Consider the following 25,267-nt stretch of genomic DNA (forward strand, 5'->3'; position numbering starts at 1 on the left):
TTCATCATAAATGGCCTCAAGGCATCTGATACCTCATTAAATCCAAGTACTGACCATTTCCCAATTAGGTACTCCAATGCTTGGATTCAGCTTCAGCTGAGTGAAGTCTGGAGGACAAATGATTTTTAAGATTTAAGTTTGCATTGATTTTTTAATGACTAATAGAAAGCATTTTTATTTTAGTTTGGCCAATCTTTTCTTGGTCATTGAAAGCGTCCTTGAACCTTTAGAAAACCTTCTAAATATTTAAAAAATACTCTCTTCACTTGTACTGCTCATTAAAAAGCCCTACAGTATCTAAAACTTCTTCAAGGTCAGAAACACACACAAGAAGAAAAGCACAAATATAAACACAACTCAAGCTAACAGCTACCTCTCCATAGTTTGTATTTTTCAGCCTTGGCAATAAACACTCCCACTCTTCTTCAAAATCCACAAAAACCTTTAGTAATATCTTCTCCTTTCTTTCTCTCTTTCACTGCAGGCTCTCACCCTGCTGTTAACACTCTCTGAAGAACTTGTTACCAAGTGGAGTGGCCTCACCATTCCCATCACCAGGAGAGGATCTGAGCTATTCTGGGACTTTCAAAGTCTAAACTAACCTCTATTGGCATCATTCCCCTGGTGCTAGCTCAGATAAACACAAATACGCTTCTCATGAAAATGATTTTTTAAATGAAAAAAAGGAAAAAAAATTAAAAAGAAAAAATTGAAAAAATGGAAATAAATTTAAAAATAACTAAAAATGCTTCTGGATCTGTGAAGAATAATAATACAACAAAAAGTATCTCCAAGCATCTCCCTTTAGTAGCTTTGTTTCAGGTATCAAAAATATGGTTCTGGTTACAATCCTTCAGTGGGGCTTAGGACATCTTTTCTACTTCTATTTTGCACATAAGCCTAGTGATCATGTTATAAATTCAGAAGCCATAATTTAATTAATGTTGGTAATTTAGAAAATTTAATTTGCATTACTGAAATCTGGTTTATAAATGTGATTGCTTTTAATTTCTCAGCACAGCACTGTACAGTACAGTTAATGAATAAACAACTTCAATGTCATTTCTAAAAGCACAAAGAAAATGATGACTCAAAGTAAAGTAATAGTATCAGTTTACACATTAGACAGAAAAAAAACCCAAAATCCTTTCAAAATATCTATATTTTAGGAATGTTCATATACTTTGTTAGCTTTCATTAACCTAATTTCAAACACTAAGTAAAATTCTTCATGGTTTTGAAAGGTACGAAGCAAAATTATTAGGATTTTCATGACAACAGAAAGAATATTCATAATACTTCTGTCAAAAACTGGGAAGTTAACAATTATAAAAAATAATGTTCAAGAGAAAATGGTGCAATTACATAGAAAAGCTCAATCACGAATGGACACTGAGAGTTTTATCTCAATCCATTTAGCATAAGTTAATGCAGTGAACTTTTGACACACCACAGGTTGGTTTTGCTTGTTTATTTTAAATGCCTTGTTACATTACATATACCAGCATCTTAAAATCTCTCCAAGCAGGGCCTTAGTAATTTTTATGTCAGACCATTTTAGAAAAGCACCTATAGGATGAATATATTTTGCATTACAGAGTCAGTAAATATACCTATCGTGTTCCAGGCATCATCCGTTTATTTCTATAGATCACAGAATAAAATATATCTTGAGAACATTTCCTTCAATTCATCTGTCTAACTAAATCCACCTAATTCAATAAAGCCTAGAAACTAAAGCTTGTAATTACTGTGCAAGAATTCACAGTAATATGTTCAAACTACGTTTGTGAGTACTCAGAAATCTCAGTTTAAACCTGTCAGAAACTGCATGCAGTCCACATTCAGACAAAGAAGTTTCTCTTCTAAACTGTTCAGCTGAAACTTGTCTAGATTTGTCTTTGAAAGGTATAAGTTGCAAGACCAGATTTTTTTAAATACTATGATGATCTCATTTTAAAAATACAGTTTATGTTGGGGGCTTTTTTTCATTCTTCAGCACTCACGTTTCCCACCACTGGAGGCTCTTCAGGACAAAATTTGATGTGCTACACAAAAAAGTTTGATTATTTGATGAAATGTAACACTGCACACATATTAAGAACCACCTATTGAAAAACATATGTATGAGAAGGCTATAAAATTTAATTACTCCTGTAGGCAGCCATTTCTGAAAGAGGAGGAAGGGCAGGGCATGACTCTGTGCCAGTCAGGGCTAATGTCAGGATTTTTTTAAAAGTATTTAAGCATTTAATTAAAATGCCAGAACATATATGTTCTGAATGTACCTATGAGCTAGCATCAAGAGATAAAATCTAATTGTATGAAACCATCAAATCTTTCACAACCAGATAAGAACTGAAATTGGTTCTTCCAGTTACCCCAGTTACCAAATTGGTTTAGGAAGAAGCCCATGATATATGCCAGCAATCTGATGGCAAAAAATTACCAAAATTTAACAAAATCTAATTTAGGAAAGCTAAAATGCCTTCCAGTATATCCCTTAATGGGAACTCTGCTTGCTCATCTAGCTGGATTAGCAGCTGAATTTTACAGACACACACCCCACAAAGTTGGGGGATGCAACTCTGCTCCAGGGACTTCAGGGCAGGATCTGAGAGGGAAGCTCAGTGGCAGGGCCAGCAAGCTGAAGAGTGGCTTCCCAGTTACCATTCGGCATAAAAGATGCTCTAGGTCTCTCTAAACTGGCAAATGCTGCAGCATATATTTGATAGCACAAAGTTCTGAATAAGAGAAAACATGTTACATTTTCCTTTGCATCATCTCTCTTGGCTAGGTGGAAAAACCAGAAGGGCCTGAGAGCTTTTGATGTTGTGTTCAGGATCTGCTAGCAACAAATCTAAAATAGTTTAAGCTTACAGTAATTATCAGGGAGAAAACTACTTTGTGTGAGTGCCTAATTTTTCTCCCAGAACAGAAGCAGACAACATAGTACCCTGCACCAACAACACGGTACAAAGGGAGAGAGGGCATAGAAGAGAATAATTCATAAGGCTGAAAGTTCATAAGGTTGGAACAGGCTGTATCTTTTAGCTGTCATGGCCTATAACCTGCTAGATGTGTGCACCCCCACATGAAGCTTGTCTGCTGACATCTTTAGGTGACAGAAACTCTTATCCACTTAGTTCCATCTTAAATGTTCCATTTTACATGGATCAGGTCCCAGAGAAGTGACTTGGTACTGTCCAATTCTGCCATAACAACATCCTGCAGAAACCAAAAAATACCCCACCTATAGCCCAGAGATTATATTGAGCACATGAATCCATGTGCACAACTACTCAGGCAACAGAATACAAAAATTTCCTTCTTCTCCACCTCAAGATTTGTTACTCAAATCGAAGTCATGCTCAAATACTGGAGTAGAACAAAGGGAAAGAGGGGGATACTGAGGGGTGACACATACTGGGAATGCCAGGCCTTAGCAATAAAATGGAGCAACATGAAATCATCTGTGCCATTACAGTGGGGGTGAGTGCCTTCCTGAGCCAAGAAACATCTCTGCTTCCCACTCCTCCTGAGACACACAGGGTGAAATCTGTAAGGAGAGTGAAGATGTTATTTCTCTCTCCTATTCTAACAATGACAGAATCACAGACTAAACAGAAATATCTATTCTTTTCCTCAGCATCCAGAAAGATTTGGAATAAAAGGGATTAAAAATGAGCTCTCTGTTGCCTTTCCAAAGCACACTTTCTTGCAATGCAGGCATCGCTTGCTGCATCCAAAGAATTCTCTGAGTGCTGCCAGGATCTGTTACTTACCCAGCACAACATCACTTCACACACTTTTTTATAAAGTCTCTGTAAATAAGCCTTCCAGGTTAGAACAGCACACCTAGCTCCACCAATCTTCTATACTAATTTTCTCATATGATTTCAGTATAGAGGATAATGCTAGGAAGTCTGCTGGGATCTGAAGATTTTCAGGCTGAATACAAAGAGCCAACTTTGAACCATTCTGTCACTTATCTCAGGGAAAGCCTATCACTCAGCTCACCATCTGCTTGCATCTAGCTTTGTTCAAAGTACTTCTTAAAAAAACTGAATCAACTTCTCCTTTTGCCAATGTATGAATTATAAGCAGATCCCCAGGTGTTCAGTCACATCACTCCAGGATTTACATGAGATATATGTATTTTCAGATATATTACAGCATCAACATAGTTCATGTCATGAACTCCAGTGGACTCTCGATGGGGAGGGAGATCGTGCCTCAAAATATGGTATATACAATTCTAACATTTTAAATAAAAAAATAAAGCCACATTACTCATCAACTATTGCCAGTTTTTCTTTCTAATAAAAAATCTCAAATGCACTTCTCACCTAAAAAGTAGCATAACATTACAGGCTTTTTATCCCCATTTCATAATGTTATTGCAATTAATGTAATGATTTAGAATTCTTTGAGAAGAGTGCCCCTTCAGAATGCCACTTAAAGGAGGACTATTACACAATTTCACTTTACAATTCTCTACCACCAAATTGCATTTATAACAGTTAACACAAAAGCATTCTATATGTAAGAGTTCTGAAGAAAAACATACTGTACAACTACTGTAGAATAACTTTACTGAATACATTCCATATAATTTTGTCAAATATTTGAATCTATAAAAACAATATATGAAGAATAAATGATGTGACATTTGGAATTCCTTTAAGAAATAAATGTTCAACTTTTTACCCCAAACAAAACCAATCTTATCACTTATAAACACAGCACCGTAAGTGCCAAATCCATCCCTAAAGTTATTTTTATAAAGATATATACAAAATATATACAGCCTTACCTAAAGATACAATATTGATATAATGGTACAGAAAGTATATACAAAATATATTGCACATAATTAAATAATAGGCACATATTATACACATACTGGGATTTTAGCTTTATACATACTGTGCATAGTTCATAAATACAAAGGAAAATCTCAGTGTTAGTTGGTATAACAATATTACTTTTCTCTTAGAATAAAGCCCAATGTTTGCATTTACGAAGGAATTTTAACTCAAATACTTTAAAGTAAAAAAGCTTAAAGGATAAGCAAAAAGCATTCTGAAGCTGATCCCATTCTTCTCTAATTTCTTGCCAATAACAATAGCTTATTCTAATTTCTCACTACAACAATGCCTTGCTTTAGCTAAATATAATTCACATCACTTACCCGCTCCTCATAAGAAACAGCAGTTATTTTTCCTAGCAGCACTCTTCCTAAATTCATCTTCACTTAATATGGAAAAAGCATTTCCTTAACACGTTGGCTTCTCAAAGATTAAACTCAAAAATTCAGCGCTGTTCCATGCCTGTACATGCCAGTAAAGTTTAAAGGCATTTCGTATGAAGTTCTATTTTACTCCCTTTATGTTACCAATAGCAACAGGCCAATGCAGGAAGCTGTGGTTCGTCAGGGATTCAGATTAGATCTCAATTATCTCTCACCAGAAAAGCTCGATCATTTTATATAAATCATGCTGATTGTATTTGAGAACGTTTCCTATAACAAATCAGGAAAATAAAACGACGCTGAACCCTATGGTAGTCCTGTATTCAATAAAACAGATTTCCAAGACAGTCTCCAAAAAAACACTAGTTAATCACCCTAACATTAGTTAGAGAAACATTTACATAGTAAATCACTATTTTTAGAGGTTTACATAATGCAAGCCAGAACAAAATAGGACCTCAAATAGTCCATTCTGCTAAACTTTTCAGTGCTTAACACTGCACATAAAAATCTGCTGTACAAGGAGACTTGGCACATTTCATTAAACCTAGGAGTAGCCTCTTGTCACTAAAGACAAAATTCTTCTTGCAGAAACCAACTTCTATTCTGCCCTTCCTCCCTCAGGACCTGAACCTGTGCTCAGCTGATGTCAAGAGAGTTCTGTGCACAGAGCCTGAGGAACAGAGAGCAAAAGAGGCTCCTTGTAATGAAAGAGGGAAGTGCAATTCACTTGCCTGTGACAGCGGTGTCTTCAAGAGACTCTATATGGAAAGTACAGCATTTCAGGAAGTTTGCTGCTGTCCACAACACTGACAGTACCTAAATCATTCACTGCTGTTATTTTTAAAGCAATCAGAACACAATTTTCTGCTAAAAATAAACCCCAGAATGGCAATCCGGGAGAGATTATTGGGCATTTTTACGCCAGTGGGATGTCCTTAAGCCCGAGGTGGACGTGCATTTAGGAAAGAGGAACTTTCTCCCTTGTTCAGTACAGCATGTGGAACCCCCCACAGCCATGCAGCTCCCAGGTTGAGCCCCTAATACAGAAACCACCCTGTGAAAAAGGCAAATGCTACTTGGAACTTACAAAGAGAGAAAATGAGAAAGAGAAGAGCCTTTACTCAATATTTCATGGTGAGACTGACTTGCTACATCCAATATGTAAAAGCTTGCACATCTTTTCATTTTGCACTTAGGATGAAGAGACTTGGTTAACAGAAAAACTTAATCTTCTCCATTTAATTTAGAGTGATCAGGGAAGAAATTTAATTTCCTTGCAGATGAAGCCTATTCTAACTAGAATTTTAGAGACATAAGCCAATTGCTGTGACGGAAAGTTAATTTTTTTGATTGATTACTTGTTTGAATAGGCACACCACTGCACTTTGGAATGCTCCTCCAAGCATTTAATACCATGACAAATGCAATGGAAACAAATGGGTGGGTAGACAGGAAGAAATGTCTTTTAAAAACTACAAATTACACCTCCATTATTCTAGGATTTCAGAAGCAAGTGCCCTATGGTTCTTGCACAGAACAGTTTTACTGTGTGTGGAAAAGTATTAAAAATGTGCAACTTCATAAAGAAAAAATGCCAGAGCTGCTTAAATACTGCATTTTGTTTGACACTAAACCAAGTGGGATGCAAAATATATTTTCATTGTCAATACTTTAATCAAATAGCAACAATATTACAAATAATCGGGTGCATAATAATCACAATCAGAAGTGCTTGAAGAACTTTCCTGTGAACATCCCTTTGGGGTAACACAAAATAGGACTTTTATCAATAGCACTTACACTTAGTACCCAAGCTAAATCCTCTAGGAATCATCTGGAAAGACCAAAAGTACTTGTACAATTTTAACAGGAGAAAACGTTACCCACAAGAAGGAATAAGAGGAAACTGACCCCTCAAGCAACAGTGGGATGCAGCTGCAAGACCAGCAGCTCACTGGAGCCACTGCAGTGAACATTGCTGGGAACACTGTGGGTGGGCAATGTTTTACACATTCTAGGCACTGTAAACCTCATAATCCCTTCCTTTAAACAGACATGACAAATTGTTGATTTTGTTTCACTGAACTAAGCATTACATTACACATCCCCATTTTTTCCATACAGCAGCTCTACCAACACTGAAAAATAAGCTCTAGCAATTAGGCAGCAGCACTTAATGATCATGGCTATGAAGTGTCATGTGGCACTGAAAGCCCTTTAAAAAATTCATATCCCTCTACATTTTCACAGCTTATTTCAGCAGCTACAGATATAAAATCTTCTGATTTTGAGTAGCATATTTGTAAATTGGGCAGGCAACTCAGAGGTCAAAGGTCAAAAGCAGAAGGAGTGCTAATTTGCAAAGCTATTAATGGGAAGTGTTAAAATATGGTACAACAGCTTTAAAAGCCTTATTCAGCTCCACCAAAGACGACATTTGTAAACCCACATCCATCTGCTTAGGAGCTAAACTGTGGGAAGGGGGAGCGACCCCAGATAAGGTTGATCTGTTTTTCTCTCCTACCCTCCCTCCACTTCCTGCTCATATTTGCTTTTGTACATTTGTTTTCAGAGCAGAAAAAGCTGAAGAGAAAGACCGAATGACAGGGAGCCTGGATAAGTTTTAACTTGTCAGAAGATTAATGGGATTTATTATATCCCTGACTCCTAAAAGAAGAAAATAGGCACAAAAACCACCAGGCAACTAGAAAGAGGCAATCCCCTGGACCAGCTTCTCATCACACAGAGTACTAAATTAAATGAGACATTGGCAGAATGAACCACCAAAGATCTTAAATCTCATCAAGTATTGATTTTTTTAATGTCATATTAAAGTAACAACTACTTGCATGACAGCCACATTTTAAGAATATGATTTAGCTCACTGATCCCAGTTACTGAAATAAAAAGCAGAAGCATCAAAAAGCCTACACTTAAATTAAGAAAACTCCGCCATAAAATAAAATGTTTTTTCCCCTAATTCTCCAAATTTTCTGTAACATGTCTAAATATATTTTTGTCAACGATTTGCCAGCTACTCAACAATAAACAGATCCCATATGTGCTACTGATGAGAAGAGGAAAGATTCTCTCATTTACAGCATTGTGGATTCCCTCTATGAATTTTGAAATAAGAGCCCTTCCTATTCCAATGCAATATTAACAAAAATATTTTGAAGCTGAACTAGCTGGAACTTGCTGGTGTATAAATAAGTGAAGTACAAGCTGCCTTGTCAGACACTGAGACTTCCCCCACAGCAAATCCTGCAAAGCAAAGGGAATGATGCAAACCACTGCTCCAGTGCCCTCTGCTGTCTGCCACACTGCTCACACTCCCGTGCACGTTCTCAAGTACTAAGTTCAAGGTTTGCCATCCAGAAATCCACTCTAAAAAAAAAATCTGGTTCTATGATCCATATTTCAAAGTTTGAAAAATAATTCTCCAGGACTGCTAAATGAAAATTTTAAAAATATACTTTTGCAAAAATGTTTGTGAACAATTCCTGGGTTTATTTTCCCCTTCTGTTAATCAACATTTTAAGACAACTGAATTCTGTCCAATAATAAAAACATGCAGAAACAGCCTCACTTGCACATCCAAATGAAAGGTAACTTGCAGTCCAACAGAAAACTAAATTTAAACTGCATATTAAAGAGGATATGATTAAGTGACAGATCACTGAAACACATTTAGTCACTTCTGAATTTCCTACTACTGACGTAGCCCAAAAAAAAATAATAGATTTTGAGGAAATCGATGTAAAAGTTAGAATGAAAATTACTATATTATAAGTAAATAATGCATATAATATTTTGCCCATGCTTTGCAATTATTTATTTCCCTCCTGATTTTAAAATATGAAAATTTTGCTGCCATACTTTTAGCATTTAAGACAATTTTATACTGAGATATATAGACAGAAAAAATAAGACTATAATGTCAAAATTTGATAACACAGTTAGTATATTTACTTGCAAAATAAATGTTTTCTGAGCAACAACAAGCCAAAACTGATCTAAGTCTCTACACCTCAGAAATTTTGTATTCTATAAATACCTTTCATTTATTTTCAGTTATTCTAATAACTCACACCATCTGGATTCTGTTTTATTGGATAAAATTCCAGATGGAAGAAGAAAAATCCCTTTAGCTGCAGAACTTATAAAAAAGCAGTGTAACAATTACAAGGTAACATATCTGTAAAGACATTTTTGCTTTACGGAAACACGTGCAAGAATAATAAAAATTAACTGAAAGATTTATAAAAAAACTTACAGAAATATCAGTTTATCTACTACACTCACTTTAAAAACAATACAATGCAAAAGAATTTTAAACATGGCTAGAAAAATGGTGTATTCTTAATTTTATAACAGCTTATATAGAAAGTCAACTTAAATACTTATACTTACGAACTTTGTCTCTTTAAAACCTCATTGAATCCTGAGAAGCATAATTTATCATATTTCACTGCAAGATTTCTTAGCTCGGAAGGCTACTCATTAAACCATATTCCTGTTTTCTGCTCGCTTTAGACAAACAAAACTTTATACTTACAGACACTTGACTATCAGTAAAAGTTTTCTCCATGTATAAATGGTTTAATATCTCATTGTTAAGAAACAGCCCCTTCAACTTTATTATTACGCTCTTTCTGAACACATATTTACTTCTTCCAGAGTCCAGTAAAAAAATGAGGCTTCTCTGCCTGCTGCCCTATCAACACCTCTCCCATTCTCCTCCCTCCCCAGCACATTCCCCGCCCTCAGTACTGGTTCTGTATCTTCTCATCAAAAGGAACAGGCAGCTTTCAAAATGGTGTTTAGGCAGGTCCTGCGTAACAATAAAGCTTCTGTAAAGACAACAGCCCCGCTGAGGAATCTGCTAATGTAAAATGCATTCAATGAGGGCCAACAGGACTCTGTCCTAAAGGTTTGTCCAAACTTGTTTCAGCATTGAGTCAACATCGCTTTCTCATCCAAAGTATTCCCTTTTTTAATACATTCCCCTTTGATGAGCATATTACCTGAATCAACAGAGTCACCAATCTCTACTAAAAATAATTAAAATGTAATCTAAAAATACTTTAAAAAATACACTGTTAAAACATGTAAGACTCACAGCAAACTTCTTGCAGTTTCTGGCATGTAGGTACATGTCTTGGAGTGATTACAATCACATGTATGCAGATTGTGCAATCTATCTCATCCTACCACAACTCTCCGTGTTCTTGTGAGTAAGCAGAGCATTGGCATTTACGAGGATCATGTTCCAAGTGTAACATACTCTCATAATTTTCAATACCACACCTACTCTCAAGACAGACCTGCAATATCTGTGCATTTTCTGAAAAAAAATTCATGCACTTTCTGCCCAAAAATAATCCTTAAACATTATCCTTCAGCAGTTCCTTTGTCCAGAGGGAAGTTGCGGATGGGTTTTTTGCTGTATATTTTAAGTTTTAGAAGTACTAGTGAAATGTTTTATGATTTAATAGTGAATAAGAAATACTAGTAAGTAAATAAAAAGCTTCTAGTAAAAGTTCTAGCTGACTCCTTTTTGTTTCTGTAGTTTCACTGTACAGATAAATGCCTGAGGACAGTGAAAATTAGGTGATACAAACTCCTACCCAAAATCCCAACAGTTTAAGTATGAGAGAATCAGAAACAATTTGCAGATGCTATCAATATGTGCTGTACCTATTCTGTGATTATGCTCTAGAAAAACCAATCCAGTTCACTCAGTAAAGCCTTAAAAACATCAACCAGGTCTCATCATAGAGCAAAAACCCCTCCTTGGTTATTATTTTGTCATGTCAAAAGACACACCAGGTAACAGGAAGAGCAGCGAGGGAGGGCAGGGACGGCGGCGCCAAACCAGTCAGGCAGTTCCTCATTCCCACTCGGCCCAGGAGCTGCCTGGACAATCTCAGCAGCAGCAGCAGCAGCAGCAGCAGCTCTGGGCAGGGCAGTGGCCAGAGCCACCCCCACAGCACTGCAGCACAAATGGGAATGCTCCCAGTGCCCAGGGCAGGCACCAGCACCAGCACCAGCACCAGCAGGTGCTGCAGCCCTGCACAACAACCTCCCAGCAAGGGAAAGGCAGCACAGCTCCTGTGCCAAGAGAACACCGCAGTCCTACAGGCAGGGAAAGGCACTGCCCACCTTCACATCTCTGCACACAATCAGGTCAGAACATGGGTTTATCAAAGCCAGGATTATGTTTCCAGTAGTGGCCACACATGGAAGTCTACCAACAAGCAGCACAGGGCAGCATATCAGACACTTCCCTGATGACATTCTCGCAGACTCCAGGTATTTTTAGTTCAAGAGATTTCCTCAGCCTGGTATGGCTTGTCTCCTTAATAACCCCCAGTGGCTCTCTTTTCCAAATACTTGTCCACTTTCCCTCCAGGACATGCAAATTTCTTGCATCCACAGCACTCAGTGGTGAGGCATCCCACAGACCAGCTCACCTCCCACGTGAACAGTCGTGTTCTCCTGTTTGTTTCACTCCTGGCTCCAGCTATCTTTAATTAATGGTGTCGACTTCTTGTCCCGAAGGAGAGATGAGCAATCAATCCCAACTACTTTTCCTATGCCACCCATGATTTTCCACTCTTCCTTACACTTTTCTAAATCTTTTCTTCTCTTAATACATCAGAACATTTTAAAATAAAGAGACCAGGTATGGAAAAACAAACCACAGTTGTATGCAATGGAATCATCTATTCCTTCTGTAATAATGTGTAATACAGGATTTTGCTTCATTGCTACTGTACTGAGCTGTTGTTTACATGCAACTCTCCCTTATAACTCAAAGACCTCACTTCTGAGAAGAAACAGTCTGCTGAGAAACATATATATCATTTGTTATATGAAGCTGGAGCGATTTTGCCTCATTTGTTTTACTTTACATTTATCTGCATACATTTTCATCTGCCATTTTGTTGCCCAGTCATTCAGACTTATAAAAGCAGCCTGGTCTCATCTTCAGAGACTGCTCTCATCCTCATTACCTGGAATAACATCACCTCACTGCTCACCTTCTTGGGAGGAGCCTTAAAAGATGCCCTGGAATCAACAAATGTAATATAAGAAACTGCAGTAAGGATCAACCTTAAGCAGCAAATAGTTCTGCATTTCAGAATCAGTGCAGTAAACAGTAGCACTATTCTGCCTTAATGTCACATGCCTCAGACCCAGAAGAGGGAACAGTTTCAGTTCAAAGAGAGTAAGCCACATTTTTGAAGAACGCTAGGTTGGGGAGAAAGACACGCCAACCTAACAAGAGCTCCATTTGTGTGAGCATTGACAGTTCTGTCACTACTCAAGGAAACCAGAACCAAAATAACAGAGCCAAAGCCAAATCCCAGTATCTTACACTGCTGAGCTAAGGAATGCAACCCCTCTGTAGCTGCAGGTGGTTACTTGAACTCGCTCATCCTGTCTGATCCTTGTAGTTCCACAAACTGCAGAGGTATTTACAGCCTGTGAATTCACCTGTGTCCCCTTAAACACACATCTTGAGAATGGCAGTACTGGATACTACAAGAAAATTAATTTATACAGAATACAAGTCTATCTCTAGTGCCTGAAAGCACGTATTGTGTCTCTGGCTCTGTGGCAGAAATGGGCTTGTGCTGGAGAGCCAAGCCTGGAGGCAATAAGGCTGGGACAGCACTTGTGGTATTTTCTGTGACCCCTGTGGAAGGGAGGAATGATGAATCTGACTCCATGTTCTTAAAAGGCTAATTTATTATTCTATGATCTATATTATATAAAAGAATACTATACAAAACTATACTAAAGAATAGAGAAAGGATACCTACAGAAGGCTAGAAGATACTAAAGAAAAACTCGTGACTCTCTCCAGAGTCCTGACCGTGATTGGTCATTAAGCGAAAAACAATTCACATGTTGCATAAACAATCTCCAACCCCATTCCAAAGCAGCAAAACACAGGAGAAGCAAATAAGATAATATTGTTTTCCTTTTTCTCTGAGGCTTCTCAGCTTCCCAGGAGAAAAATCCTGGGCAAAGGGATTTTTCAGCAAATATGACAGTGACAAGCACTTGAGTGGCAGGGTCAGACAATCTACTGATTGCCTCCTCAAGAAGAAATTTCTCTGTACTGTCCCAACTGCCTTTGCACAGATGGGGACCTCATTCCCTAAGGAATCCATCCTAGGCAACACTGTTGGTTTCTTCTCAAGCACCACAGCATGGGGTGAGCACTGCTGCAATGAGCACTGCCCTTATGCACCTCACAAAAAACACAGAGATGAGATCCAGCTCTCAGCACATTCTCTGGCTATTCTGCTTCTTACATGCAAATTTAAATGGCAAATTTCTCCAGAATCTGAAGTAAAGAAAATAACACAAAAGCAGGAGAAAACAGTAAACAGTAACATTATTGAAGGATGATCATTTCACGAATTGAAGTAACAGAAAATTAATCCCATTATTCTCAGTGTCTGGGGAAAAAAAACCCCACAGTTTAACATTCTGGACTATATAGAGAAATAAGTACCTCAAATTCACAATTAAGAGGTTGCACACAACTGTGTTGATCTGTTGACCAACCCATCTTTGTCAGATACTACAAAACAGTGTCAGGAGCACAACTTTCCATGAAAAAGTCTATAAATGTAAACTTAAGAGCAGATAGTGAAAATCTTTTTAAAATTATGGTATAGTATAAAATACCACAAAAACTTAACAGTAATGCTAGACCACAATCTGTGAAGAAAAATAAAATGTATACTACTAGCATGATGTTTCCTTCCTTAAAGAGATTTAAATAAACTACCTGATAAGATCCCACATACCAAAGTAAAAGCCTGAGTATGGTCCTCTGGGGAGTCTGAAATTCTAAATAGAGCAGTCTAGAGAAGCAAATGTGAAACCAAATGGTGCTGGACAGCATGGCAGCCCAGACAGTGCAATCCCCATGTCCTGGCAGTGTTTCACTGAGCAGCACAGCTGTGTGGCCACTATGCAGCCCAGCAGGTGAACAGCTCCAGCCAGGACTGCTCAGCACAGGGCCTGAACAAAGCAGAGGAATGCCTGGCACAAACCACTGGACGTTTTCAAAGTCTCACTGATCAGCTCCATGAGCACATCAGTAATTCAAGGTAAAACCATCAATGTGTAATGCCATGACTGAGTTGCACTGTTTACAGCCAGACATCATGGCCAGCAGGAGGGTCTGGGCCAGTATAGCGAGGGAGTCTGAAATCACTAAGCACACCTCTCACTGCTCCAGGAGCAGTGCAAAGGGAGAAGAGAAACAAGAACATCATCTGTGGGCACAGATCCATGAAGCTTCCAACACAGCAGCCTCAGGGGCTGCTCAGTGTCAGCACTCAGACTGCAGAGTGCCCACACATGAGACTGGATTAAACCTTTAGGAACTCATTATCAGCATGCTGAAAATACAATACTGCCTTTTACATACAAGAATGGAGATTTTCTCATGTGTGCACTGCTATTTCACAATTGGCATTTCCTCCCCCTTCCATGAAAGCTGACAGCAAAACCGCCAATTGATTGGTTGTATCTTAGGTAAAAATTTGGACAAAATATTGCCAAAGATGCCGTTCTTAAAGGGGGTACACAGTATAACATATTTTTAACCAAGAGGTAAAATTAAACTATACATTCTTTTCAAATTTTGAATTCACTGTGAAAAGCTGGGAATGAAGAGGTCTCTTGATTTAAAACATATACTTGCCATAGTGGTGGCATTGTGGCCATGGTGATGATTTAAGAACATCAATAAATCAACCTCTGCAGGAAGAGTTAATACTTTCTATTAGATCATATGAGAGAGTGGGAAAAGTTTGGGGCATGTTTAGATCTTCTTGTCTGATTTTCATAGTATACCTAGTAGGTCTAATATAAGCTATTATCTCCCTGTGTAAGCTTTGTCTGATTATTTAAATCAGTCAAACAAAAACAGGTACCCACTTAAAAACTCCTTATTAAGTCAAATGAGCATTTAGGGGGAGTTTTGCCACCCACAGATGCCAAAGCTAATATCCAGCAGAGACATGTCATCCATTAGTATAAAATCTCATACCAAAGAGATGTGCTGTATGCTTTCAAATAGCAGATGAAATGCAAAAAGTAGTTGATTCAGTAGAATTAACAAAACAGAAAAAAAATCAAGCATTATTATCTATAATAACACCTAATAATACTACATTATTAATGGTTATAATTAAGATGGAACATTCTAACAAAAGCCTTCACACTGATTTTTAAAAGGAATACATGATATATTCCAACTTTGAAAACATTACTAAACTCTAGAAATTTGATACAACAAATGTTGTTTATAATATAAAACATAGCTTTAAGCTTTCCTAAACAGGATGAGAACAAGAAGAAAAGCTGCAGCCATCTTTTCTTGTCCTGATACTTAGTTCAAAGAATTAAATAATCTTTAATTTTAAAAATATCTCTGCATTAAATGATCAATTAACAATACTTACAGAATTTGACACTTGTTTCCCTAAGAGATTATGTCTCTCATTATACTACTCTGCCCTATTTTTAACCACAGAGAAATGCAAAAAGTACAAGTACCAAAATTATTTTCAGGAAAAAACAGCTTTGAATGTTCTTCTTGGTGAGGAGGAACCTAAATTTTTTGACTTCAAGAAAATACTGCAAGGTTCCCCCATTTTTACAGACTTCAACAAAAATTAAAAGATGAGTGGAATGGCTACAGCTGAAAGTGTTACCAAAACTGGTGATGAATAGAAGAATTACAATTACTGTGCTTAAGGTAAATTTTTACATAGGTAGTGTTCTACTGTCTGCAGTCTCACAGAGACACCTTTAACTTGTTTATAAATTTATAAACATCTTTTCCAGAACAGAATTGTGCAAGAGGATGAGAGTAGTGGCATTTATCTACAGGAAAGAAAAGTGGGAAGAAAGACAGGATCACACCCTCTCATTAAGCCAAATATTAAATAATCATAAGGTACTTTTAGCTTAAGTTACACCTTGAAAATATGAATCAGCAAATATGCTAAAAAGTAAAATTGGTACAAATCACAGAATGTTAACATGGTTTTTAATAGACACTTCTTCATAACAACAAATTGTTCACATAGAAAAATTGATTGCTAGATAAAAGATAAATCTGTTCTTAACAAAACCAGGTTTCTTGTAATTTAATAAAGAAAATTTTCTAAATACATTTCTTGTGAAAACAACATAACTAGGGCACATACTAGACATGCTCATTTTCTGAATTCAGTTCCAATTTAAAGACTAATTAATCATAATCAGACCTGCTGTGAACAAGCACAATTTCCACAGTTCAGAAATAAAATTGTGCATTTTCTGTTTTGTGAGACTTTCTCCCTATCACAATTATAGCACAAATGCACCATTAATTTTCCCCTCTCGTCCCATCTTGATCCCTGCATTTTTAAAAAAATCTTGTATACAGTTTCTATCAGTAAAAACAGCACCAAGATGTTAATCCTACAAATTTGTCTGGTTTTTTCTATGTATAATACAGCTTCTGCAGTTAAGAGGAAAATATTTAAGGAGGGGCAACTATACCATTAATTCTAATCTTACAAGAATTCTGTCTGTGCACATATAGCCAGAAGTAATCTAACAAGTTAAAAGAAAAAGTGACATTTTCTCATGAAATCATGTTTTATTTATTAAAATATCTATGAATACACTGTATTCTTTGACAAATACTTTAAAAAAATAAATAAATAACAAATTTCAAAGAAATCACGCCACCTTATGGCAGCAGTCAGCAACACTGACAGCTGCTGTTTCACACACTGCTCATACTTCAACAAAAAATCCAAACACAGCCTTTTTAGACCTGTAAGCAATGAACAGTGTTAAATGCCCATAAAAGAAACTCCATGGAACCTACTTACACTGCTCAGTTTAGAAGATTAATTTGGATGTCAGCAGGAATCAAACCCATAAAGCTCAGAGAAGTATACTAACTTCCAAATTTCATGTTTGGATTATTACCTAATCCAGTCTGCCAAGACAACTGAAAAGAACACAAAAGCAAGCAAGCAGCCTATACAATACACTCATGGTCATTATTCCAAAGGTGGAGTCTCTAAGAATTTCCTGCTATTGTTATTTCCTCTTCCACCACCCCTAAATAGACGGCCTGAAATAAACTAAACATGTACTAACAACATTATGTTCTACCCCACATAGTGTAAGAGTACTTGGGACAAGTGCTGAAGCAGCAGTGTTGAAGTTTGAACCAAAATTAAAACACCCCAACATTATTTTATTTTGACATACAAAGCTTTTCAAACTCTTCTCTGGATTGCTGTTTCCCCTGGTGGCTGGGATATCTGAGATATCATTCTCTTACAGCATGCAGAGCAAAAGAAAGATTTCAAAGTGCAAAGAAGTAGCTGGACAGAGAACAGTGCACACCCACACAGCTACATGCAGTAAGGGCATTCATCCAAATACAGATTTGAATTCAGACCATTCCTTTGTCCAGTTCATCGTGTGACCTAGAATGAAATTTTCCCCTTCCAAAGTAACTCAGTAATGATGAGAACATTGGGACACAGATTGACCCAATCCCTCCTGTTGGTGCTACTCCATTTACTGTAATGAATACCAGCTAGAATATGAGGGGAAAAAAGTGACTTTTTAGGCCAGTAACTATCATATCTTTCTGAAATTAATGGAAAGTCCCAACTGCCTGTTTTAATGAATATTTACACAATGTGTAACAGCTCCAACAACAGAAATTAAATTTTATTTTTGATGTTTAAAACACTCAAAACATGAGATGTGCAAAAAACCTGCATGAAATTTTGATCTGTTAGACTGTGGAAAGAGGAAAGAACCACGTTTTTCCTGTTGCATGTGAATTGCTAGCACTAGATTCTTTGGTATTCTGAGAGAATTCACTCTTACTGCAATCAGAAATTCTGTCTAAACTGGATATATGTAACAGCAAACTTTTTCAAATTAGAAGTATCACCATTTTCTGATTAAGAAAGATGTAGCTGGATGGTTCCCAAACACTTTTATCCAGAAGTTCTTGTTGTGTTTAAGTTATGCAGTTACTGTATTTAAGTTATGAGTGCAAAGAAATCCCGTATTTTCTATAACTAGAAAAAAAGCAAGACACTTAAAAGGTTCTAAAAGGTTCAGTGAATATAGACCACCATGAAAAACAGAAAAATAGAAAAACATCTGAGAAATAGGTAATTACAGTTCCTACCTGCATTCCCTAAGCATGCCAGAAGCTCCTCCATACATTCTGCTCCCTAAACATCCCCTGCACTGAGCTCCCTTCTCCTTCAGTTCAGAGTGAAATGCTGTTCTTCCTACATTTTCCCACAGCAGAAAACTCAGAGTGTCTCCTTCTTCCCTCCTCCCATCTCAAATGCTGTTCAAACACCTCCTTCCCATTTGGAGGGCTCAGTGTGCCACACTCCCTCCCTTGCTGAGGTGGTGCAGAATGCAATGCATGGCTCCTGTGCCAAGAGCTCTGCACAGATTTTTGTTTCTCCCCAGTCACCAGCCTTCCCCCAAGTAAGCAAGGTAAAGGGCAAGGGAAGAATCTCTGCATTCACCTTCACATCACTGCGGCTCAGGTTTTCCTGAGGAGGCACACTAGGAGTGAAGATATAATGAAGCCATATTCCTACAGGAGAACAGGAGGATGGCTTTTCATTCCTTGTTTTCTCCAAAGCTAGTATGGTTTTGAGAGCCAGACATCAGCTGATGCTAAACCAGATGTAAAAGAGCATAATATTACTCTTAAAAGGACCCAAAATCACCAAGTTGATTAGGAATTCCCTTTTGTCAACTGCTGTCAAAATTCATCAGCTGAACAAAAACCAGAATATGATGAACATTTGATTTTTCTATATATCATGATACATTAATTTCTGAGACATTATGAACATTTTGATCAACAAAAGTGCGTTGTTTGGATTTACACAGGACCAACTATGATATGAAAAATAAAGTCAGAATTTCCCACAGAAAGAATGGCCATGATGTAGCCTATTAAAGAAATATTGAAAAAAGTTGATACCTGAAATCTGTATTCCCCTCACAAAAATGTCATATGATAGCAAATAACTTTATTAAACTAATACATTATTAACTTTCTTTCAGCAATTATCAGCATTATCTATACTATAAGTTCTCTAAGACTCACTTCTAAATTTTAATTGAAAGTTAATTACCTCGAGGTCATCCAGTGAGCGAGTAATGCTAAATCGCTTCGATCTTCCAAATGATCTTCGAGCAGAGGAACGTGGAGGAGGAGCCTGATTTAATCCCATTGAATGTCCAAATTTTGCACCCTAAAAAAAACAGAAAATATATATTAATTTATTTCTTTAATATGTATTTTCCTTTTAGAAAATATATATTAATTTATTTCTTTTTAGTACATTGCTGATCATAGTGAAATCTGAATTGTAAGGAAATGTGACAGGACCACAATTTCAAAACAAGCTGGTCATTTGCCATGCCCCTGTAAAATCAAATACTAAAATTCATTATATTTGACTTTTCCAGTCTCAAGTCAAATATCTTAAACATTCCACATTAATTTACTGTATTAACATGAGTCATCAGTTAGGTTGCTAAAATGCACACGAGACGTCAATAATAAATGCAAGATGATCCTGGCTCTTTCCTGTCTTAACTGAAAAACATTTAATTACAAAATATTTGTGTTTTCTATAGGAAATTACCATCCTAGAAATCATCTCACCCAGCTTCTCTTGAAATGTTTCCCCACATTTTTAAAAATCTTATTTTCACTACTCTTTTTTTAAAAGCCTTGCTACTGCAAAGTCCAACTTTTGAAATCACAACAGTACAAAATTGCAGGAACTTCTGTTCTGAGGAAAGCAACTCCCTCACTTGGATGTTCCATTACTAGAACTGGTGCTGCAATAATTAAATCTGCTTTCTCTCATGTCTATAATCATACTCTTTCTCCCTAAAAAGTTACCAGATGTCTGTTAAGCTACTCAGCATATACATATCAAGTTTATTCCAAATGGCAAAGTGTAAGCTTGAACCTAAAATTAGGCACAGTTGGTGAGTGGTGCTAAGCAGATGTACATAAACTCACTACATTACAAAACCTTGTGATTATGTGCCTGAAATTTTGGATTCCTTTCACTGTTACATTCAATGTGGGGAAAATTCCTCCCTGTCTACTGATGCTTTCTTGCTTTAGAAAATAAAAGACTTTAAATCAGAGCAAATTCCCTTCTGTTTCATGTCAGCATCTTTCTTCATTACAGTAAGCTTAAAAATATATTTACTAGTACTTTTATAATTGCTCTGCATTTGGCAGATTTGTAATATTTAACAAATTTTCTATTTGTGTTCATTTCTTCCTTTGGGCAAGTTTCTGTGCTCCGAGTTCTGAAATATTTTGGTCCCCCTTTGATCATTGATTGGGAAGTCTATACACATCACATTAATCAAAAGAACAAGCACAAATTTCACATCCTCACAGCCTCATGCCAACAACCACTCATACAAAGCAGAGAAGAGCATCCAGAGCATTGTACAGCCTCAGAGATGTCTGCCTGTTTGCTAATTCCCATGGAGACATCACTGTTTCACAGCAACTGGGCTCTGGCCATCACCAGTGCTCCCAACATGTTTATGAGCTCAAAGAATTGTCAAGACAAAACTTTGCTGGATCCAAAGTATGCAGCAGGGTTCATCCCCTCAACAAGCTTGAGAGATCAACTTCATTCAGTACTAAAAGTGATCCCTTTTTCTATGAAATCTCTTTCCCTCCCAATTTTCTATTTACTAAGGGTTTGGTTTGGTTGGTTTTTTTTATTGGCTGAGAAGTAAATTGGGCAGGTTCTGCCACAGCAACCTGGAAATCTAGCAGCTGGATATTAGCTTCCAAGGTTTTAAGAGAGCATTTACATGTGCAGTATAAACAAGCTTAGGTGGCTTTTGCTAAATGATCAAATAAATGTGAAGAGAAGAAAATTGCTCTCTGTAAATGTTAACAAGCAACGCCCAGTGGAATGAGGACAGTTCCTGTCTTTTTGAGCATCTTTTTGAGCAACTTTTAAAATCATCTGCTCATCCAGGCAGGTGCTGCTGAGGTGGTTCACACCTGCCTCATCCCCTACAGCCACACCAGCCCTTCCTGTGTGGATGGAAAGCTTACACCTAATCTGTGCCACACAGTGAACTTCACCCCAACCCCTGACTAAATTCTGCTGTATCCATTACTGCTGCTGCACTGCTGATCAAAACATCAACAAGGCTCCTCCTGCATAAATTTTTCTGTTAGAACAACATGAGTGTACATCTACATCTACTCAATTTCACCGCTAGTCAAGTGTGATCACACTAGTTCTGTGATTTTTTAATTTTTTTTCATTTTTAATCTGAAAATTAGTGATAAAACTATCAGACTACCAACAACTCAGCAAATTAATGGCATCATTAATTGGTACTTGGAAACTAATGAAACAGTTACATGGTACGGATGCTTAATGGTCTTTGATGTGTTTCTTAAAAAGTAGATGGATGCTCTGAGAGAACTTCAGCTTTCATTGAAAATGAAAGGGTGAAAGGAAAAAAATGGAAAAACTATCAGTAGCAGACATATCTATTCAGAATAACAAATACACTTTAACTATTCATTCTGTTTCATCCCCAAAAAAGAATATAAATTGTCCAGTATTTATTTAAATATAGACACTGCCATATATGATGCTGGGAGATTAAGAACATGCACTCAAAAATGTTTTGAAACATTAACACTACAAACTGAAGGAACAGGAACCAACTGCCTAAAGATAAATCTAATTAAATTCCACTGAGAAGCAGATTCTAGATAAGATTAATTACCACCAGATGTCCCATTTTGGAAATAAATGCTGCTTACCTATTTGTGGTCAGAAGCATAACAAAGAGAAAGAGACAGAGCAAAAAAAAACAACTTGTAAATTGTGTGGTATTAGAAAAGAGAGAGTAAATTAGTATCCAATCAATTTTTTTATGAATGGTTTTTTTATATTGTTATGCAAAACTGACTACTGAGCCCTGGGTGGAACAGTAAAGATAACAACAGGTTAAGAAAAAAAGAGACCCTGGGAATAAAACAATGCTTAAGCAATGATTACAAAATAGAAAAATGCACTGAGCTAACTATTTCCCCAACCCCTCTGGATAAGAACTGCAATTAAGAAAATATTTTCAACTGACAAAAAACTCTTCCTTGCTCTCAAAAATCAAATTAATCATCTAGGAAATTAAGGAGGGCGTTACTAAAAAACCAAAAAAGACTGCAATTCACAAGTATTTAATTTCCTGGGAAGTCTCCCTTTTCATCTTTTCTTGACTCTATTCCAGACATTCAGACTATGAAGGCTGACCTCCTTCTCCAGATCAGTTAAAAAAATGGCTGTGCATACACACATGCACACAAAGAAGGAAAGAATCACGTATCTTAAGCAAACAGCACCTTTTTGGCAAATGTTTTTCATGGGACTGTGAAGAGCTGGAAATAAAAGCATCCATGACTTGAACAGAAAACAGCCACTGAAACTTCTAGAATGTACTAATCAGCACAGCTAAAGAAATCCACTGTATTTGAGCACACAGAGATTGTTAGTGCAATGACTGATATTAATGTCATTTCTGCAGTCTGCTAGACATAAAGAAATCTTTGTACTTCTAAAAGCCTTTATTACACTATTAAACAGATATTAAAACCCACTAAATTATTCACAACCATTTCAGAACAATACATGTATGACCAAAAACATGGCCAGTTTGGAGCAACCTGGTCCAGTGAAAGGTGTCCCTGGCTGTGGCATGGGGCTTGGAACAAGATGATCTTAAGGTCCCTCCCAACCCAAACCACTCTATGAAAATGCTGCTACATTCTCTGTTACCTGCCAAGCTAAAACACTGACATTTGCTGCATGAACATTAGGCTGCAGGGTTGTTTGGGTTTTTTTTAACAGAGATTGACTATGAGCCCTAGAACTGTTTATTATGCTACCTTAAATATTCTCTTCCAAAAACAGTGTTGCTAAATCTGTGAAACTCTAAATATATCTAAATAGTCAAGAAAACCTAAGAAATTCTATCAGAGAACAGAATTAGAAACTGAAGTTCACCTGACATTTTACAAAGTGCCTTCACCTTAGAACTTTCAGAAATCCAGAAGCCAACCAAAAAGCACAGAAATTTGTGAAAACAAGTTGATCAGTGAAAAGCCTGTGCTACAGCAATACATCCTCTCCTATTTGCAATGCAGATACTTGCCACTCTGCCACTACTATCTATCATGGTGAAAGTATAAAAGAACATATCTCTAAAAGCCTTTACCCTGTTATCATTTGGCAGATGGAGAGGAAAAACAACAAGGGATTAAAGGAATTAAGGTACTGATGCTCTAAAAAAATACATTCCTTTTTCTACTCTTATAAAAAAGTAAAAACTAGAATGGATTGAAATATCTGTAAAATGTACAATCATAAGAAAATAAGGACAATTAAATGGTGTCTGAGTCCTTTAGTTTTTTCTAATAAATTACTAGATTACCCTTTTTTTTAGGAAAACAGGAAATGGCAAGTGCAAATATGACAAGGAGAGCACTGAAAACAGGTCACCAGAGGAGGACTGATATAGCAGCATTTTGTGAAGTGTCTAAGTGAGAATGGTTTCTTTCTGAGAACAAGAATGGTGTACAAGAAAAGTACAAATGAAAAGGCAGAAAACATTGTCCTTCATTTATTAGCAAGGCAGAGGGAGTGAAGAAGGATGTGACTCGTGTGACTGCAGACAGACGGACAGAAAGAATAAAAAGGTTCCAATATAAGATGATTTGCACAATTATTATCTATAATATCTAATTATTTAAAGATAGAACAAAAAAAGGATAGGCTCTTAAAAGTATTTTTAACAGATAAACAAGTTAGGCAGCAGTTCCATATAAGATTTTTGGCAGCTTAAGGGTTTTGCATGCACCCCTGACCTCTCCTCACAAATTCAGCAGGCTGTGCCCTCATCTCCACTAACAGTAAACTAGAGTTTACAAGATTAAATAATCCTGTTCCCAAGGCAGATCCACAGACAGTCATGCCAGCATAACTCATGATATTCACTGCCAACTCTGGCCTGAGCACCACAGGAACTCTTTCAAGCTGGAACTACCAAAGAAATGCAACGTGAAACTATGACAGCCAGTATGTGGCTGTAACCTGGAGCCTGAGTGCACAGAAGAAAGTTGATGAAACTTGATCAATTATTCAGAACACAAAGAAACCAAACCCCTTCAGAAAACATCTTCAATTAGCTTAAAGGAATTACCAGCTATAGCACAAGCTGTGCTGTGCTCCTTCATCTCCCAGCAAATGCATTTATCCAGTATTATAACTTTGCAACAAATGCACGAACCTGAAATTTCCATTTTGTGCTAAATAATCTTTGTGCCTCTCTGCAGTTATTGTCAGGGTATCACTAATAGATTTCCTCTCCTCTGGTACCAGTTCTAAAGCTGGAGGTGCAGGAAGGGTTAGCAAGGGAGGAGACAGGCAGCTACTGGAGTACAAGGGACTCAGGAAGGGGGGAATTTTTGTTAGGAGTTCTGGCATCCCTGACAACAAAAAAATACAGTGAGCTGGCAGCAGGAATCCAGAAAGGGGAGAAAAGGAGAAAGAAAAACTGTGAGGCTTTAGGCCAGCTTCCAGCAAATTTACAGCTTTTCATGGAAAACACATTATGGTCTGTGATCGTGAGAGGAAACTAAATTTAAGTTTAGGAAACTAAAAGGGACTAAATCTGATGGGACAGAGGGTTTGCCTGCTCAGTGGAAGAGAGGCAAGAAGGAAAGGTAAAATATAAGAAGGGAAGCTAATCAAAAATGTGTAAAAAGCCTGATCATCTACATTTATATAACTATGCTTTCAAAACTGTTTCACAACAAAAAGTTAATCTCACAAGATTGAGCAAAAT

General features: G+C 37.1%; 1 protein-coding gene across 4 annotated transcripts in view; it reads right to left on the bottom strand.

Moving 5' to 3' along the window:
- The window catches only part of RGS12 (regulator of G protein signaling 12), a 79,710-nt gene that overhangs the window by 43,844 nt on the left and 10,599 nt on the right, over positions 1-25,267 (bottom strand). For 2 of the 4 annotated variants that reach the window (XM_058023761.1, XM_058023762.1), the window contains exon 2: positions 19,489-19,608. In XM_058023761.1, coding sequence (XP_057879744.1) covers positions 19,489-19,608 — 120 coding nt within the window. Of the gene's footprint in view, positions 1-5,194; positions 5,953-9,815; positions 9,915-19,488; positions 19,609-25,267 lie in introns of those variants that run through there. The other 2 variants (XM_058023760.1, XM_058023759.1) reach the window with 2 other exon arrangements.

This window comes from Melospiza georgiana, chromosome 5 (assembly GCF_028018845.1).
Source record: "Melospiza georgiana isolate bMelGeo1 chromosome 5, bMelGeo1.pri, whole genome shotgun sequence".
NCBI lineage: Eukaryota > Metazoa > Chordata > Aves > Passeriformes > Passerellidae > Melospiza > Melospiza georgiana.